Genomic DNA, 20606 nt, shown 5'->3' with positions numbered 1-20606 from the left:
AGGGAAAGGAAGAGAGGTGGAGAGAAAAAAAAAAAGTGATGACTGGAAATTAAGGAATAAATACAATCAAATTTATTTTAAGTAAACAAAGATGTCCCTAAGTCATTCTTAATTGACTAAGTCTTTAATCCACGTACTATTTTGGATGTCCAAACCGTATATTTGTACTCGATCGATCATGAAAATCTTACTTGATGTTGTTACAGCACAATCTACATCCTAGTCAAATATCAAAATCACCTCTTTTTTAGTCACAACCATTTGAGAATCATTTCTTTTCTTTTCCCCAACATGGAATTAAACACAACCATTTTTCAAATCGAGTCTTGCATTGCATTTGGACATCCTCATAGTACAATAAAACCGCCCAACCTATTCCAAGAGCTCCAAACCAAATCCAACGAAATTGGTTTCCCCTGGTTTCTAAGGCTTTGATTTGATCAAAATTGGCCGGTAACTAAACCAACCCATCCCACCCCTTACGAAAAGGTATTGTTTGCTATCCCCATATCGAAGGTTTCTATCTGCAGAACAACTCCTTTAAGAAAACCATGACTATTCTAGAAGTACAAAGAATAACACAAGAAACTAAAGCACTTCAGACAAAGAAGGCATAGTTAGCTAACTTTACATGGCATTAAGTTGAGAATGCGAAAAGTGACGAAAAACACCACCTCTCATTATACATATCTGCTGCCTAATCGAAGCAAATTCTATAGAGCATAGAGTAAGAATTTTGAAGTATGAAGAAACTAAGAAGACAGAGAAATTTCCATAACCATTTCTATGTACAAGCAGTTTCTGCATAAGAGTCATGGGTTTGGCCGAGCTTCAGATTTGGAAGCAGTCATCTGTTTAGGGTAACAAGGAATTTGCACCAGGAACTTCGGCAGGAGAAGCTACCATTGCAGACAAAGGTTGGAAGTTTGTGTTACCAACAAACCAGTAAAGAGCCCATTTCAGGTTGTTGAGTGTGTACTTCAGAGCTTTCGTCCAGTTTTCTTGCTTGTTGAAGCTCTGTGTGATTGTGTAATTTTCCACTCTATCGTTCTCAATCCTACAAAAAGGAGTACATTTTTCTAGTAATTCCTCTGTTGTTCCTTTTAATATTTGAAATTAGAAACCCTAATTTTGATAGGTCACCGACAAAATAAATTGAAGCAGTTTATACCCTCCGGTGTTGGATAGGAGGCCACTAGGGCTTTGTGGTGGCTCGAGCACGAACCGCGTTTGAGCAACTCCTGTGAGTTTCCCCTTCTTTCTCTTTGGTACTTTCTTTTAGTTTTCTTTTATAATTCATGCGGAACTCTTGAATGGTAGTATATAGTTTATTTAATTAAATGGTCAAGCCAAGTTCTCAGCCACGTTATTCCTAAGTCACGTGGGCCGCGAGGCCCCCGAATACAAGAACGTAAGCAACAAACTGAAGCAGTATTTCCTAACAAAGCCAAAATGTCATGCTCCATTCTACCTTGGGTAGTTGGGTCATGAGGTCGTTCAGGCTTTCAGGTGGCTCAAGCAGGAGCCGAGTTTGAGGAACTCCTCGAGTTTTCCTTCCTTTTTCCTTGGTACTTTCTTAATTTTCTATTATAGTTTATATGGAACTCCTGAATTGTAGTAAGAAAGTACTGAGTTTATTTAATTAATGACTTAAGCCGAGTTCTCAGCCACGTGATTCCTAAGTCACTCGCGCTGTAGAGCGACTACTTAGATTCTTCCTAGGCCCAAGTCTAATATTTTTAGAGTTTGAAAAGAATTGAGAATATATAACAAAATCTTAAGCACCCAATATTTTTTCCCAATATGAGACGTAACAAGCCCCCCGAGTTCTGCTTTGCTCGTCTCACTAATGCACAAAAACGACCAGGCCATCGATCAAATAGGTATTAAGAGAACTTAATTACTGTTCGGTTATTAATCAACAGTTCTTTGAATGTTGAAGGATACCACTACTTACTTGTAAGGAAGCTTGAAACGCTTTTCTGGTGGTATGTTGTTTTCTTGATCCTTAGAATTTGCAAACTCGGCAAAGTCTTTGAGGCATGTCAAGAACAGTGTCATTGCCTTGTCATAGCGAGTACTCCAAAATAAATTCACAGGACCAAATCTATTGACATAAGAACATTGAACTTGTCAACAGTAGAAATATATAACTGAAAAAGGAAGAAAAAAGTAAATAAAGAAAAGAGACTTCAAACTCCTAAAAAACAATCGAAGAAGAGAACGAAAGATGTTTTCTATAAAACCCTAAAACAGTTCACTGAATTGTCTTTTACATTTTCGCATGTCTATTGATGATGATAACCTAGCAAACAAGAATATTAGCCCTCTTCAAACTCTAAAGAACAATTTAATAGAATTTACTTACAGCTCGTATGTATTGTTGTTGCTATCCATAATCCGTGGGTAGCTGCCCATGGGAAGAATTTTTATCCGATATCTAGAAATCACTACATTAAGGACATCCTGCCAACAATACACATTGATAACTATTCATCGAGTAAATATCGTTTCAGCAGAAAAATCATATTTTCATCACATGTAAAGATTTGGGATTATATTAATTAAGAAGCTCAAAACTTGTCAACCACAAACCCATATGCATCTGAAGCCAAATCAGAGGGTGCAACTTTTAACAGAGTAAGAGCATTATACTTCAAGAAAGGGTCCTCTAGGAAACGATGTTCAGATTATATAGGATTTTTCCCGGGTCAATATGCGGCAGGCTTTCAAAACCCTAAAAACTTAATTAGGGACGAGTAAAATTGTGATAACTAAGAGAAGTATATACAGATAGATATAGTTCGATTATGAAACTTTCTCGTATGGATACGGGAACTTTGGTCTGAAGTACTGAGCCATTGTGTGAAGGAGAAGACAGGCTTGTCCCCAAGCAGCATTTATTTCATCCCACTCGACCTACAATACAGCAAAGGAAAACATCAAATATGATACATGATGGAGTAGATGGATTACTTTGAAATAACTGTGCAATATATAAATCATCCATATTCAATCTGTGATACTTTTATTACTAAAATAAGCTTTCTATGTTCTGTCTTTAGGTACTGCTCAAGTAAGAACAAGCAGAAGAGAACAAGGCATCGCTTCTATGATACCACACACATAGCCATGGGAGCAACGATAAAAATCCCTTGATAAATTATGTATTGTAGTCTGTTCAGTGTTCCTAGTCTAAGTTTGCTGGACAAGTCAATCACACTTGGACGGAAGCATGCAAAGTTTTTACATGGCATACCGGGATTTTAGGGAGACGACCAAGTCGAAAATTGTTTATGGTCCCAAATTCTCCGTCGTGCCAGATTGGAAAGGCATCATTCAGGACATTGGTGCGCTTCAAAACTTCTAAATGTGCTTGAGAAACTTCAATCTTAGCCAAAATTGCGTCTCTTTCTTCCTGTGGAATGGAAATATATGAAGTTAAGATTTTTCTGCTTCACCAGTAACAACACAAGGAAACGCTGAAAACAGATAACTAATTCATAACAAGAATCAACAATTCTGACTTAATGTCATTAAATGAAAAAATGCTTCCAAAAGAAGCAAACAACGTTTCTGGAGAAATTAGAAAATGTCAATGAGAAACATCAAATGCATGTGTTATTAAACTATAAATGGCTTCATGGGTAATTAAGTGTGTTCATCCCAACTGTTCTTTTGCCCTTCATTTTCACAGAAAAACATAAATAAATAATGATTCTTTTAAATCCATAATCTTTATTTGCTTAATAGTCAATAATAGAGACGATAAAATAGAGATTCCCCAATATCTAAACTTAGAGCATAAACCACTCACGCGTATTTCAATAAGCTAGTTAACTTATTTATCTCATTTGCCAGTAACTTCAAGATTCTAGTTTAATCTACATATCTCTTGTGCGCTTTGTTGGTTTTTAAATTATTCACGCGTTGTCTCGCTCAGGTGTCTGCACCTTGTGCCTCGAGTGCTTTGCACTTCAGGCATACTGTGCCTTCTGACCTTTACTGTTCTTTCTGAACGTTCCTGAGAGCAAAAGTCGGACATAATGATCTTACAAAAATTTGCATATCATTATCACATTCATGAAACATAAGTATATTGAGCAGCGCAGTATGACTCATTATCAAAATTCGGTCTTCAGCTTAAAATGTAATGTATAAATTGAAGAATAATCTGATAAGGCAACAACAGAAAGCAACATAGAATACCTGATGTCTAGTTAACTGAAACTGATAACTGTTGAACTCGTGCCAATACCTAGTCAAGTTCAATCAACAAAAGGAAAGCACTTGTCAGCCAAAACTTTCCATACAATTACAATTCTGGTTAGTAAGAAAATAGAGGCACAAAAAGGAAAAATAGTATGCGAAAGACTCCTTTAAGTTAAAATCATGACTAATATCCAACGAAAGCTTCAATATCTAAACTGACACTACTTGGCAAGTGCCAACCAATGAGTGCTCTTACTTACCGTTCCTCCAGGTCTTTAAAGCGCTCAGATTTTAGTCCCAATTCCTTTAACTCAGCATTTAATTCTACACATTGCTTTTCAGTTTCAGCTATTGCTGCTTCAAGTCTTCTTTCTTCTTCTTCAATCTTAAGCATTAACCAGAAAATCATATGATAAATTTACAATATGACAAACTTTTAAATGGAGAAAATACATAAGATTTGGTTGCATGATAATGTTACTAACAATACGATTAATGAAATCTCACAATCAATTTTGGGGCCACTACTTTTATCTCGAAAATACATTTAGTGATTGCAGTACGCCTCTAAGTCTAACAATTACTTCAAACAGACCCAACTGAAAAATAGATGAAAAAATGCACCAGAACTTCTAAGAATGAATCAGCTTATTAGACGGATTTCCTTTCTTTTCATAAAAATACTAAAAATACCTTCAATTTCTCGCGAAGAAAATCAGGCTCACTCATAACATCACGTGTCTCTCCTTCAAGACGCTGAAGACAAGCTTCATATGCTTCAATGTCCTTGTTCACATCTTCAACCTCTTTATCAAGTTTATCAGATAAAACACGCATACATTCCAAGCATAAAGGTTGTTCAACCTGGCAATAAGAAAACATAAATAAAGTACACTTATCATACTCAAAAGATCTCAAGTTCTAATAAATATGTCTCTACATAGATAATCCCACATGATCTTAACTTAATAGCGACAACAAAAAGAAAAGAACATATTCGAAATTCGACAATTAGCCCCTTGTACCTGGGTCTGTTTGTTGGCTATCTCGAAAGCACGTTTCAAAACAGTTATACTTGAGTGAAAACCCGAATTGTTTGGCTGTGAAGGGTTATTGGGATTTCCCCCTGATGAAGGTAAATGGGTTCCACCATCTGAACCAGACTCGCAGTTGTACATGGAAGCAGCAGCTGGTGGCAAGACAACAAAGGACTCTTCCATTGTTTTCCCACTTTGAGTAGTATCAGACTGGTTCGGTCCACCACGAGGACGAGGGGGGATACCCTGTGTTGGAACTTTTTGTTTCGGCAGAACGACGAAGGAATGGTCCATTCTAGTTGAACCCGAAACACTCCCTGCTCCATGAACGGAAGAGCCTTGTATCCCTGACCCAATATTATCAAATTTCAAACTTTAAGCTTCAAATTGTGATAGGTATAGTTGTTACACTTCTAAACAAAGAATTATTAACATCTCAATTTAGGGCATTCCTGAAGTAATACTAAGATTTTTCATAAAAATCAAATTCTAGTTTAACAATTAACTAATATCAAATTGAGATGGGAATTCTTCGAATCAATCAATTATAGCTTCAAACTCCTAATTTAACGAAATTGATAACCAAATTGTGACCAATAACTCAGATGAAGTTAATAATTTAGTATAATGATAGGAAATATAAGAAAAATTGGAAGAAAACCCTAACCAGAGCGAGTAGAGGAGTCATTCATGAACTTGTCTGCATAAGAATCGGCACCAACAATGCATAGTGAATGATGACAGTTCTGGCAAACCCATTTAGGGAGATTCGGATCGACGGGTAAGCTCCTACCTTTATCAGAAATTTCATCCTTCATGGTTCGTTTCTAGGGTTTCTGGCGTTCTAGAGAAAGATGTTGAAGCTTATACTTGATGATGATGTACTTCAATGGCGTTAATTTGGGGATTTTACCTGGTTTTGTGGGTGACCTTGTTACGTTCACCAAATATAAAGTACGTAAAATTAAACGCCGTTACAGTTATAACGTTTTCTCTTTTTTTCTTTGAAAATAAAACGTTTTCTGTTGGAAATATTATATGGGGCTTGGGAATCGGCCGGGTACCTTCGGGCTTGGGTCTTAATTACGGGTCGGGCCTGTCAGACACTAAGAGTCGTTTGTTACGTGGGAGAACATCGGAATACAAGAAAAAAAATTTCCTTTCAAAAAGAAAACCACATTTTTCTTGTCAAAATTTCATTTTTTATTGTTTGGTAAACCATGAAGAAATTAAATGGAAAGTTTTATACGCAGGCAGCTTTATTGTTATATAGGCGTTTTTTTTAGGTCCTGGCAATAATATCGGGTGTGTTTAGAACTTCCCAGATTTCTCCTTCGACTCATTTTTCATTATTTCGATAACATTTTTGTTCTATAAGATCTGATTTTAGGCATTAGATGATTCGATTTAGTGCTTAGGGTTAAGGATAAATCTATTCAAGGAATGGATACATCAGCTTAGAGTTGATTTTAGGAGTTATGACTCGATCTCAAATTGGGGGTTTTTTAGTCACCAATTTCGACTTCATTTCAAATTCTACCACGGAAGCAACTTTTCAAATACTCCGATTTTAGAATAACAAAAACTGGTTTCATGAAATTTGATGGCTTCGTTTCTTCAATTATGAATCCATTTTCCTCACCCATCTAGAAAATTTCTGCGTTCGTTTAAAATCGATCTCAATCTTTGAAATTCCAGAAACAACTCACCTCCAATATCTTCTATCCTCAATCAACAAGACCAAAATCAACAATTTTCGCATGGAAATCAAAATCTAATAGAATATTATCACCACGAATCACACCTCCAATATCTTCACTAATCACAATTAATATCACCATGAATCACAAGTAGATCACAAGAGTAATGAATAAATTCAAGTCCTCTAGTAAGATCAATCACAACAGTAGTGGTGTTTAAAAGGTCGGGTCGGTGCCAGTCCCGAGTTGGGCATCCATTCTGAGTCTGACGGGCTCGAATCGGGCTTTGCAGAATCGGGCCCGTTTTTTTGTCTTTTTTGTTTTTATATTCCATCAATTATGTGTTATTGAATAAGTTTTATGTTCGGTATATTTCTCTTTTATGTTTTAGAATTTTAATTCATATAATTTTAGGTAAGTTGTCTTATAAAAACGTTTATGTTCGCAGAGCTTCATAATGGACAGTGCTTCATAACAGTTTCTCTTGAGAGCATCTGAAAACGAATTAAGAATCCTTGACTTTAACATATTTAATTGAGAGAAGTGTAGATTTTGAAGGTGTAGAACCAATTGGAGGAACTAAAACCTTCAAAGATTTATGAATTTGAAGATAAAAAGAAGAAGTTTAATGAATTTTGAGAAGATAAGGTAGGAAATCTTACAGGAAAAGGGCTCCGGTGTATAGAAAGGACCTCACCGTTTAAAAAGTAACCATAGAAACAATGGAACCCACTATTTATTCATTTACATTTACGACTTAATTTACTTTTACTATTTTTTTTTATACCGAGTATCGATATTTCTTATTTCGAGGTGAAATGCTTCAAAAAATATCGTTGTTGGGAAGGTCATAGTAGCAAAAACCATTGAAATTTTTATTTTATACACCGGAAGAATCAACTTTGTTATTAATAGACTAAGATGAGCTCCGGTGCATAGAAAGGACCTCGTCGTTTAAAAAGTAATTTAAGGCGTAAATGTAAATGAATCTCTTCCACTTTAAGTTGACAAAAATGGTAACTTTTAGATTATAGAAACAAAGTTTGCGAGAGAGAAAGAAGAGAGAGAGAGAGAGTTGACCTCCATTTGCCATTAAAATTTGTAATAAACAACAATACCCATCAAAGTAATTCCAATAGTAGACATAATAGAAGCAACAAGATAACTATGTTTTTCTGATTTCTTCCTTGTTAGTTACTCTGAATTTCGATATGAAATCTGATTCAGTTCTACTGAAATTTCTCCAACTTTATGTTCTTTATCTTCATTAGTTCTACTAATCCATGTTTTCTCTCACCTCATACGAAATAAACCTCAAAGGAATTCTTTTTCTTATTAGTAGATCAGATATGATATAAACAGTATTGTTGCAAGTCAATTTCACATTGGCGGTGAGGTAGAGTGTGGTGCTCCTCTTAATAGGTTAAACACCCTTTCCTAGTGAGGCTTTTTAAAACTGTGAGGTCCAGGTGTGCCAAAGTGGACAATATCACTAGCAACCCGAAAGGCTGGTCCGCACCATCCTATAACACGTCATCAACACGATTCACTCGACTATGATGTGGTCTTGGGAGGGTGTGTTGTAAGTTAAGCCCACCTTGGTGGTGAGATGGAATGTTGTGCTCATCTTAAGAGGTCAAGCACCCTTCCCTAGTGAGGCCTTTTAAAACTGTCAGGCCCAGGTGTGCCAAAGCGGACAGTATCACTAGCAGCCCGGAAGGCTGGTCCGCACCATCCTATAACAAGTGTAGCAATTCATTTTCTTATTAATAGATAAAGTATGACCCGATTTACGAATTGGTAGAGAGAAAAGGAAGAAGAACTAATGGTGCGTTCGGATATAGGATTCCTACCAAAAATGGGTTTGGTAGGAATGAGATATGATATAAACAGTATAGCAATTCTTTTTCTTATTAGTAGATAAAGTATGATTGGATTTACCAATTGGTATAGAGAAAAGGAAGAAGAACTAATGGTGCGTTTGGATACAGGATTCCTACCAAAATGTGATTTGGTAGGAATCAAGATTCCTTGGTCTGTTTGGCTACCATGAATCACAAAACTCTTGAATCTTTAAGGATTCCTAAGTCTAAAATTTGTATTGGACCTAAATCTCACCCTACCCCGTAAGATTTGCTAAGATTTCAGATTACTAATGCCAAATTTCAAACTAATAATTAAACAAATAAAATATTTGTTACCCGAAAATAAATTTTCTTTTTTTGAAATTCTTTTTTTTTTCACGAAAACCATTTTTTCGAAAGAAAAACCATTATTTTCCCCAAAAAATTGTTTTTTTCTGAAATTATTTTTTCACGATTTTTTTCTTCTTTGAAATAGCTTTTTTCAGAAAACTTTCCTTTTTCTTTGAGATCGTTTTTTTATTCGAAAAAATAGTTTTCTCCCCTAAAACTATTTTTCTTCACAAATTGTTTTTTCCTCGAACATCATGTTTTTTCAGGAACCATTTTTCAGAAATCGTTTTTCTCGAAAAAAAAATGATTTTCTTGAAAAAAGTTTATCAGAAAAACGGTTTTCGTGAAAAAGCATTATTCATGAAAAAATTGATTTTCGTAAAAAACGGTTTTTAGTGGAAAAAAATGATTTTCGTAAAAAACAGTTTTCCTAAAAATACGGTTTAAATGAAAAACGGTTTCTGTGAAAAAAGTATTAGTTTTCATGGAAAAAAACCTATTCTCTTGATAAAACTATGTTTATGGGAAAAATGGTATCCGGAAAAAAAACTTTCGAAAAAAAAAACACAGACGCTTTTTCGGAAAAGCGGGTTAATTGTTTTTTAAAAATGCGTTAAAAAGAATAGATTATATAATTGTAAATCCTAGGATTTTAGTAGTTACCAAACAAATAAAAAAAATTGGTTGTTGAGCTTGAAGCGACAAAGACTCAAGCCGCCATGAAAACTCTAGTTTTTTTTGTTGAAGATCGTGGAAACTCTGGTTTGAAGATTCGAATTGTTCAAACCTTGTACCCAGAAGGATAAAAATAGAACTTGAGAGAGAAAGATAAAATTAAGTTAGAGAGAGAAAGTGAGTTGTTTTGAAAAAAGAAGATAGAAGAGATGGAGGTGAAATTCACCAAGATTAGTTGAATGGATGCTTATAAAGAGTTTAGGTCAATGATTATTGACCCGAGTAAAAAAAAAGTCCTGCGCTTATAAAATTTTGGTCAGGTATTTTTAGTAGCGCCCGTAACTATAAAATATAAGTGGTTTTTCTTTTTTGTTGAAGAGAAGATACATCAAAACACTAGCTAGAACATGAAATTAACTCTTGGAGATTGTGACATGTCCATTTTTTGCCGATTTTTCCTGCTCCATTTGGCTTACAAGTTAGCCATATTGTTATTCTGTCTCGTTATGTAAGAAAAGATGATGTTGGTGAAGTTATCTTTGAGATTGAGGATGTCTTCAATTTGCTTGCCTGATATACTAGAGTCGTGGAGATACCTAATCACATTGATATTATCGTTCTCAATGTGGAGATGATGGATCCTTAATTCCATCGCCCAAAGCATAGCACCACAGATAGCTAAGCATTCACATTCTTCCGGGTTTTGACCTCTGAATGTATCTGATAAGGCTATTACAAGTTTGCTTTGTCATCCTGCATAATAGATCTGATTCCTGCCATCACCGTCAGCTTAGTGAAGGATGCATCAACATTAATTTTGAGAAATGGTGTTGTTGGTGGGATCCACTTCGATTGATTTTTCTTTTTGTCTGCTTTGGAAGTTGATTTCATTAATTATCTTAGTTGGGGTAGCTTTGATTCTGATAATAACCTACATAGGTGTTTGAGACTGCAAGGAGAAGCATTTCTCACATCTCGCCTTCCAAATAAACAATAACATTTTAGCATAAAGGTTAATTAAATCATCATCAAGGTCCTTCCAATTAAGAATCCAATCCTTGACGTTGGTGATATTATCTGTCAGTATTTGGAAGTAAAACCAAATTGGTCTGGTGTAACAACAATGTAGTAAAGCATGATTAATAGTTTCGTTCTAGTTATAGACGAATATAAGAGTTACCAATAAATTTATCAATCTTTCCTCGAACCGGTAGACTGTGCGTACAACATTTCTATAGATAAAGATTTATTGTAGGAGTCGTGTTGATATTCCAGATGAAACTCCGTTTAACACCATCATTTTGGTTAGTATTCCCTGTAATCCTTAAATTATGGTACATATAACTGATAGTGTAGTTATCTGATTTCGTTAGTGGCCATCTTACCGTATCCTCTTTGTTTTCCTGCAGGTGAATACTTAAAATGACATTAGCAATATCAATAGTAAAACATTGATTGATTAAATTTATGTTTCAGGTTTTACTGTGTATGAATTGAGCCACTCGATTAATGTTGATGTTCCTGATGTCTGGAGCAGGCGGGGGATGATCAGGAATCCAATAATCATGCCAGATATCAATGTGAGTGCCCTGATTAACATCCCAGAAGATTAAGCCTGAAACCTGGTTAACGTGTTTACAAATGGATTTCCAAATCCATGAGTGATTAGATTTGAGGGTGGAGGGTTTTGGCTCTTTCGAAAAGTACTTGGCGTTAAGTAATTTCGCCCAAAGGGTATGAAGATCCTTGATCATGCACCAAGCCAGCTTGCCCAGAAAAGCTTGGTAGTCAAGATGAGAAAGGCGGAAACCTAATCCCCCCAATTTGTACGAAGGCGGAAACCTAATCCCCCTAATTTGTGCGAAAGGCAAATGGGGGACCAGTTAATAGTATGGATCGTTTTGGATTTTCCCCATCAGAATGACCTTTGAAGGGTCTCAATATTGTTGCTTATTCCTTTGGGAAGGATAAAACACTGCATTTGATATCGGAGAATGACAACTGCAATTGTGGAGATAACCATAGAAGGACCAACTTGGGATAAGAGATTTGTTTGCCACTTGGAAAGTTTATTCTGAATCTGAGATAGAAGGGAGGAAAAAGCTTGTTTTTTGCTGGCACCAATGAAGAGGTTGGTGCCCAAATACTTGACAAGAGAAGAGAATTGTCGAACTTTGAGATTGCGGATGATCATCCTTTTGAATTTAGGGTGAGAGTTTTTGGAGAAAAAGATAGTGGATTTAGCGTAGTTAATCATTTGTCCAGAAGCATCACTAAAGGTTTTGAAGATCTGTTTGAGGTTGTAAATGTTTTCTAGTGTGTTTTAACCGAAGATGATGCAGTCGTCTACAAAAAAAGGTGTTTAATGGTAATGTTGGAGTTAGGAATGAGAAAACCCACGAACTGGTTAGAGTGTTCATTGTTCTCAAGGAGTCTGCTCAGACCTTCTATGGTGATCGTGAATAAGAAAGGAGATAGGGGATCTCCTTATCTTATGCCTCTGCTAACATTGAATGTGGGTCCCGGGCGACCATTAATAGAACCGCCATCGAGGAGGAAGTGAGGCAAGAGTGAATGGGTCGAAGCCAATTATAGAAACCCATCTTGGTCATAATACTCTCAAGGAAGTCTCACTCGATTCGATCAAAAGCTTTTGACATATCGAGTTTAAGACCGAAATAGCTTTTAGAACCACAAATTTTCTTAAAGAAATGGACAAGTTCCTAGCTAATGATGATGTTGTATGTGATTTGTCTGCCAAGTATGTAGGCCACTTGAAAGGGGGAGATGAGGTCTGGAAGCAGCCTTTTTAGACGGTTCGCCGGGATTTTAGTGATAATCTTGTAAGTGGTGTTTAGAAGACTGATAGGCATGAAGTCGGTCGGGGTTTGAGGAGTTTCGGGTTTGGGGATCAGACAAATGTGAGTATGGTTAGATAGGGGCGGGAGTTGATAGTCTGGAAGAAGTTGTTGATCATGTTGAAGATATTGTTTTTTACAGTGTCCCAGTTGGATTAATAGAAGAAAGGAGGGTATCCATCTGGACTTGGAGCAACTTCTGGTTTCAAGGAGAAAACTGCGTTTTTGACCTCCTCTTCAGGGGGATTTGCAGTGAGGATGATATTCTGGGTATAGTTGATCTGGTTGTTAAACAAATTAAGGAGATCTTCTGAGATGGTGGTGCCCTCAGATGAAGAGATGTTGATGAGATGAGATGATAAGATGTTGGCAATTTGTGTCGTGTCATTAGACCAAGTGGTATGATGCAATTGATTTGGTTTTTCCTATTCTGGTTTATCGCTTTGGAGTGGAAGTATTTGGTATTGCGATCTCCTAAGTTGATGGAAGCATCCGAGATTTCTCTTCCCAGAGGCTTTCTCGCTAATGGAAGAGCTCCTCTAATTGGGAAAAGAGTTCCTGATAAGTGGCCTGATCATTAACCCCCTAGATGGTTTTGGTAAGAAGTTTGATATTAGTCTCGAGGTGCCCGAAGACAGATTTATTCCATTTGGAGAGTCTAATGAGTAAAGAGTTGAGTTTGGCTTGTGTAGGGGAGGGAGTGTTGAGCCAATTGGCATTGATGTAGCGGGCACAGTAGGGATGGGACATCCAGGTTCTGATGAATTTGAAAGGCCTGCGATCGAGGTTGGATTTCGTATTAGTGGTGAGAAGGATGAGATTGCGATCCGAACCAATACCCGGTAGATGAGTGAGGAGAGAAGTCGGGAAGTCCAAGAGCCATTGATGGTTAGTCAAGGCTCGGTCAAGTCGTTCTTGGATGAGATTACCACCGAATTGCTTGTTTGACCAGGTGTAGAGCGGCCCAGTGTAACCTATATCGTGGAGGCCTAACTCATTAATAGCATTTTTTATTTTCATAGAATGGGTCGGGTGGGCTTCACTACCCCTCACTTTGTTTGTTAGGTGTAGGATAATATTAAGATCTCCTATAAGCACCCACGGTGTATTATGATCAGGAACATGCATTTTAAGTTCTTCTCAAAGTTTCAATTTGTTGGTTTTATATGGGCAAGTGTAGAAGCCCGTAACCATGAACAGGTGATTGTTATGAGGCTGAGTGCCTCTAGCATGAATCATGTTAGTATGTGCATGCAAAATCTCAAGCGAACATGCCTGATTCGAGAAAATTGCCATCCCACCAGCCTTGTTGAGAGGCTCAACCGTAAAGTGGTTGTAGTTGTTATGGAGGTTTAGCAATATTCTAAGGTTGGTACAATGGTATTAATGCATTTGGTCTCAGATAGAAAGATAATTTCAGGTTTGTGCTCATTGATAAGGGTCCAGAGGTGCTCCCTGTTAATTAAATTGCCACACCCTCTGACATTCCAAGCAAGAATGGAGATGTCATTGGGTGTGGGTTCATGGAAGACATCAAAGACAGGGATTCAGGGAAATCAAGTACACAGTCAGGAACAATAGAAAAAGAATTGAAAGTAAAATAAACAAGAATAACCAACAAAAAGGAGAAACAGAATAACCAAGATAACCGTAAATCAAGATACCAAAAACAAACAGCACAAAACCACAAAAGGCAGGTACATGTGGCAATAGACACAAAAGAGGAGGTCTAGAGCTTGAATGTCTTATACCAAAGAAGCTCAGACTAACTCACTACTCGAAAATCTAAATCAGTGATTCCTAACTCTAAACTTCAAGTTAAACTATTGCTACTATACTTGCCAACGGGAGATCACCATAAACACCTTACTTACAAAGAAAGACCGGCAATAGAGACCAAATAACTAGAAACTAAAATAAAATAGAAAGCAAGAAAATGACTATCACCACTAGACTAGTTAGCCTTCTCAGAAGGTAAAGCAGCATCTTCTTCTCCCCCTGGTAATAATGTTAAGACTCTGAGTGAGGATTAGAGAGCCCTCCAGGAATCTCCTTGCCTCATTATTGTCAATAAGCATTGCATGTGATGGTTGTGGATCTTCTAAGTTCTCAGAGGAGCTGGTTGAATGAATTTTGGAGCTCTCTCTCCCTCTCTTACCAGATTGAGTGAAGATGAGGTGAGGTGGGATATAATGGTGGATAAGAGAAGGGGGAGGCACAATAAGAAGAGGGGCCTCTGGTTCAAGAATTTTGAGAGATGATAATAGTTGTATCCATAGGTTCAGTAGTAACATCTAGATCATCATCCGAAGAATTCCCAAAAATGGGATAGTGATTCAGGGGGTGATCGACAATTCTGCAAATTTGGCAGATTGAACCAAGGAATTTGAAGTAGCTAATCTTGATTTCTTTTTCTCCATATGAGAAGATGGGATTAATTACCGCCAATAGAGGAAAACAAACATCATAAAAGAAGTGGACTCGAATTACCTGGTTGTTAATTAGACCAAAGTTTCTAGGTCTGACTTGAATGATTTTCCCCATACAATAAAAAATGGTGTCAAAATCCTCTTTATTTTGTAGTGTATGAGGTACTTTATAGAGAGTACACCACATTGATTCAAAGAACAGATCGTCAACCCTATGTGAGAGAGGAAATTCCACTTGCTTTCGCACTAACATCATACCTCGTAAAATCCAAGGACGAACAAAATTAAGGCATTGAGGATGAAGAGACCTTTAAGTTTGATAATGAAAGTGGTCATCGGGCCTTGAAGAGGATAATAATCACAGTCTCTAAAGAATCGAGATTGTGGGTAAAGTAGTCTTTTGATGAAAGAAAATCCTACATTGTAAGGACTACACCATCTGACTATGAATCCTGAGTTGATTGGTTGTAGGTCTTCGTTAAAGGATGGTTTGGTGAATTTGAGTGTAAGTTTGTCGTGGGTTGTGAGGGTGTAATGAGAGTCCATTAAAACAGCAGTGTGATAACAGTGAAATTTGGGGTGAGATGTGGATGGTAAAAGATGGTTTAAATAGGAAGGTGACCAGAGAGTGAAGAGGACGAGAGGAAAGATCCAAGGGATCATGATTGCTCGACATGCAGGGGGGTTGGGAAGAGCTACTTACCAGAGACGTCTACTCGCTAACTCCGGTGGTGACCGATGACATTCTACAGAGAGAAATAGAAAGACCAAAAACGAATAGAGAGACGGGAGAGAGAGATAGAGAGAGAGAGAGAGAAATCAAACAGATCACAGAGAGAGGGGGGATTACTTATCTGATTATGTTGAATAGCTTTTGCGTATTGTTCTTACTTTTCGTTGGGAGTGGTGTTAATGCAGCCTTGAGAAGATGCTTCGACTCGATTTTTGCCCAATCCTCTTCGTTCTTGGCTTGGGAAAGCTCGACCGCGTGCAGGAGAGAGAAAAGGAGATTTGCATTCAGGTAGTAAACAATTATGATGGTGGTTGAGTATTGGTTTAGGTATTGTTGTTGTGTAGATTTGTTCGGATTCATCAGTATCAACTAGTTTAGGGATTGAAATGTGGGAACTATTGGAGATTAGAGTTTTTCAATTTGGGGATCTCGATTGAAGGGAGAGAAGGAAAAAAAAACATCTGATGCTGACGTCACTCGAGACTCTCTCTCTCCTAAAAAACCATATTGATATATAAATGGTTGAAAGCTTGAAATCGATCATATCCTAAATACGAATATCGCCTCTACATTTTCAATATTCCCCCTCCGTCACATTTATTCTTGCTTGAGCTTGATAAAAAAACAAACGTTTGAAGTACTGCCTATCTTACTCTTTTTTCTACCCATGTCCTCCGTGGAGAATAGGGTTCAAGAAGACGAGATTGCCCCTCCAAGGATGTGTAATTCAAAATCACTGCTTATTTGATTTAAGAAGATGTACTGCTTGTCCTTTTATAGTAAACTTGATCATGAACTCTATCTAGAAAAGATGAGGACAAACATATGAGTTTTACAAATATATATGCTCGATTTCTTACTTAAATAAGTTGCTCGGCCAGCCAATTTAGAGATAAAATGAAATAACAAAAGTGTCATAGTAAAAATCGTTTCATGTCTCAGAGGTGGTAAGTATATTAAAGAATTTGACCAATACATTCATTATACTTGGTAGAAACCCAAACCTCATAGAAAAATAATTAGTCAAATTACTTTCAAAACTCTCTATAAAGGCATAAAGAGAGAACAATATTTGATATTATACAAAATTAACTATCGTAGCGAAACTAAGTGACAGTAACCACATGAGGGATTGACGATGGAGAAACCCGACAAAGAGGACATGTTGCATTCACTAGAAGCCACCCATCGATGCACCTAGAATGAAAACTATGTTTACATTCCGGTATAGTTCTCAACTCTTCTTTGGCTTGATACTCCGATAAACATATTGAACAACAATTATCGTCTGGATTTTGAAGACGCAGACTCCTGTTGAGTATCGTTTTGGGATATGATTCTATAGTCGACTTGTCGAGACCGACAGTAACAACAGCATGTTCGGGCGTATGAGACGAGAAAAACTCACCACGATCACCATTAGAAGCTTTGGGCTTGATACATATATAGCAAGCAAGTCCGATAACAGATACTATAACAGGTATTCCGATTCCAAGACTGATTATCAAACGGGCAGACGACCTTGGTAGTACTGTGACTACTCAAGAGTTAATGGCCTTGCAATAGTGTAATATGGAAGGTGCAAATGGAAACACAATATAATTGGCACAACAAAAAATATGACACTTGCTATTCAATTTTTTTTTTTGTTGAAAAGCTATTCAATATTTAGATGTCAAAATATTACCACCATCTACATAATAGTTTTGGGAAAAGAATTATATGTTGAGCAAATAAACTTTACTTATTTTCTACTGTAAAACCATCTCCAATGCAACATTCCACAAAAACTCTAAAAATCTTAGTTGTCAAGTGTGAAAACTGAATCTCTAAAATGTCTCTTTCCTACTTGATCATTTAGAGATACTCCATTAGAAAAACTTCTCCAATGCAATACTTAAAGAGAAATTCTTAAGCTTAAATTTTAACCATAAAATTAATCAATTTGTTTATGTGACATTTAAAAAAATTCAAGAGGACACTCTAAATTTAGAGTGTCCTCTTAAGGATCTCTATTATAAATCTTGACACGTCATTTTAGATATTCATTTTGAGTTTTGGATTGGAGATGATTTTTTAAGAGAAATTCTAAAAATTTTATGTGTCACTCTAAGTTTTAGAGTTTAACTGTTGCATTGGAGATGCTCTAAGCAATATTTTTGTTTTAAGAAAATAAAGCAGCAACCCTAATTTATTGGAAACGAAACTTGCCACGTTGGACATGAGATTATAAAGTCCACACGCAACAATTATGTGGAGTCAAGTAGTCAATGGTCAAAGTCTAGTTAAACATTCATGGAAAATAAAGCAACCTTTGACCTTAGAGCATCTTTGATTTGTTTCTTTCGTGTAAAATCAATCGGATCCTAGAGACCACCTTTGATTTTTCTATTTCGAGTCTGATCCAGTATTTAATTTTGTTGTTCACATAATACACAAATTCATCCGATTTTTTATGTTTAGATCTCTAACACATTCTCCCTTCTATATGTTTATGTGATTTTTGTTTTAATTTGAGTTTCAGTTTTAGTTTCAGTTTTAGTTTTAATGTTTTTATTTTAGAACTCATTAGAATAAGACAAGAACAAGATAAAAATCTCATATACGAAAAACATTTACCACAAAATATGTAACAACTTAAAATGTTCAACAAATTTCGCCCCGTCTTTTGGGCACGGGCTATGCCCTAGGAAGAATATAAAGTCCACATGCAGACACGTTGTGGAGTCAAGTACTGAATAGTCGAAGTCTAGTTAACATTCATGGAAAATAAAGCAACCTTGACTTTGGAACATCTTTGATGTATTCCTTTTGTGTAAAATAAATCCGATCTGTAGACCACCTTTGATTTTTCTATTTCCTATCCATAACTCAATGGAATATGCTTCTTGGTTAGGGTGTTAATAAGGATTTAAGGTTAAGATTTTGGGCATATAGTTAGATCAACTACTAATTGTCTATCTATTAATGATAAAACATAAAGCATATAGTTAGGTCAACTATATGGTGATATCATCTTTAACTAATGTTGATAAGAAACACTCCCATTAATGGAAGTCTCTCAATGTAATATTTTTCTCAACTAATGTGGTATTCAGGTAGCAACACAACTGAAAATGGTACATGTATAAGATCTACTTATATGTGTGCTAGGTCAAATACAGAAATCAAATTTGCAGATTTGGACTGATTGAATCGTCTACGTATAACATTCAAGATATTATGACAATCGTTAATTTTATCAAATCGTAAATTCTTACAAAATAAAACATCTTATAAAAATCATGTGTGGGGTATGATGCAAAATGGATACTATGTCAAAGTACTTATGTGGAAATAGTTGCAAGAAGTAGTTTGGAAATTTACCTCTTTCTGGATTATTAGAACATCCTATTTCACCACTGGTTCCATTCTTGAACCCACAAGTCCCACCATTTGAAGCACAATCTCCACAATCGGGTGCACTCCATATAAGCTGAATATCTCCTTCGAGGTTAAAATCAAACCCATATTCAAAATATCTGAGTGATATTGGAACCGATACTTTCTTTATCAATTGACATTTAGAGGTGAAATTTCTAAACGGACCCGAAGAGGAAGTAGCCAGAACCTTATAATTAGAACCACTAAGACACTTTATCGTTTCAAATCGGGATACACTTAAGTCGAAGTCGGTGGAGGAACAATTGAAAAACGTATAAGGTATAGAATGAACCGGTTTAAATGGAGAACCGGAAAGATTAAGATTCAAGAGACGCTTGGGCATACAATTATCCGCATCGTAGATATCTATTACCTGATCAAGATAATCTATGTACCGGATAAGATAATCCTGGGATAAGGGTAAACGGAGAATGGTTAATCCTTTTTTGGAACAGGATAAATCAAAACCGGGATAACCACAATTTTTACCCTCATAGCTTAATATTCTGAAAGGAAATTTGATAGGGGGACCTTCTTTATCACCACAGATGTAATTTGAACAGATTGCTTTTGTTGTGGGTATGTTTGATAGGGAGAAGAAGTAAAAGTACAGAGAGAAAGAGAAGAAGAGGGTTTCAGAGATTTTCATCTTAAGAAAGAGAAAGTAGAGAGGTGGTAATCTTGAGTTGGCTGGTGAACTCTTGGTTTTAATTTGAATTGAACTTGAGAAGAAGAAAGTAATTAGCTAGTCTTCTTAAAAGTTGGGGTATTATCATTTACACCCATGTATTATTTGCTAAATTATTTTCATGCCCCTTGACTGTTAGTCAACAGTTCTTGACATGGACGTAAATGTGGAAATCAAATGTGTAATAGAGAAAGAAAAAAAGGAAAGACATAAATAGAAGATAACTTGTTTCAAACGGCAAAAAGTAAATATTTTTTTTTTATTTTGTTGAAAAGAAGCCAACACAAATTACATATTAAGATCCCACTTCAAGTTGTCCATAGAGTGCCACGTTCTGTTGACCCTATGTTTCCTTCCCCACTTTGCTAGGGCGTCTGCCAGGCCATTTGTTGTCCTCGGGCTGAACTGAAAGTGAATTTGCTCGAAATGGGTTATGCGGGCCCTGATCTGTTCTATGTTGTGTAGGGATTGCCAGTTGATTGCTTTGTTTCTGTCCCGAATATTCATAATCAAATTGTTGTTGTCGCTTTCGATAATTATGTGGTTAAGATGAAGCTCCTCCCAAACTGAAGAAAAATTCTCTGTCTATTTGAGGTGATTTTTTGTTCGGAATGTATGAATTGGATCATAGGAAAACTTTAAATTAGAAAATTAGG

At 36.4% G+C, this 20606-nt stretch overlaps 2 protein-coding genes across 3 annotated transcripts; both read right to left on the bottom strand.

Annotated features, from left to right (window-relative positions):
* Positions 1-576: 576 nt before the first annotated feature.
* ATG6 (AUTOPHAGY 6) lies at positions 577-6255 on the bottom strand. The gene is given in 11 exon segments (XM_086634228.1): positions 577-863; positions 865-1057; positions 1958-2107; positions 2369-2440; positions 2834-2919; positions 3260-3418; positions 4210-4258; positions 4473-4597; positions 4906-5076; positions 5238-5596; positions 5917-6255. Coding segments are annotated over 11 exon segments (1566 nt in total). The 5' UTR covers positions 6068-6255; the 3' UTR covers positions 577-812.
* Positions 6256-16758: 10503 nt separating this feature from the next.
* On the bottom strand, positions 16759-19981 carry LOC147544891 (putative RING-H2 finger protein ATL21A). 2 transcript variants are annotated; one of them, XM_086672764.1, is made up of 2 exons: positions 19206-19981; positions 16759-17376 (listed from the first exon to the last, which is right to left on the bottom strand). In XM_086672764.1, exons 1-2 carry the CDS (start codon positions 19909-19911, stop codon positions 16946-16948), a joined length of 1137 nt encoding a protein of 378 aa, XP_086528890.1. In that variant the 5' UTR covers positions 19912-19981; the 3' UTR covers positions 16759-16945. The 2 variants fall into 2 exon arrangements, with proteins under 2 accessions (XP_086528890.1, XP_086528891.1); XM_086672765.1 differs by having other exon boundaries at positions 16759-17370; positions 19206-19970.
* Between the last annotated feature and the right edge of the window lie 625 nt (positions 19982-20606).

The sequence above is a fragment of the Eschscholzia californica genome, unplaced genomic scaffold, assembly GCF_041429995.1.
Source record: "Eschscholzia californica isolate CP2 unplaced genomic scaffold, dmEscCali1.0.p SCAF_4, whole genome shotgun sequence".
In the NCBI taxonomy this organism is placed as follows: Eukaryota; Viridiplantae; Streptophyta; class Magnoliopsida; order Ranunculales; family Papaveraceae; genus Eschscholzia; species Eschscholzia californica.
Note: the sequence above shows the minus strand (reverse complement) of the source record. Positions and strands in the feature narration are given on the sequence as shown.

Coding starts and splice junctions, on each gene's coding strand:
- LOC147544891 (XM_086672764.1), bottom strand. CDS start 19,911: ATGAAAATCTCTGAAACCCTCTTCTTCTCTTTCTCTCTGTACTTTTAC. Junction 17,377..19,205: donor TTCTAATAATCCAGAAAGAG/GTAAATTTCCAA, acceptor ACTCTTGAGTAG/TCACAGTACTACCAAGGTCG.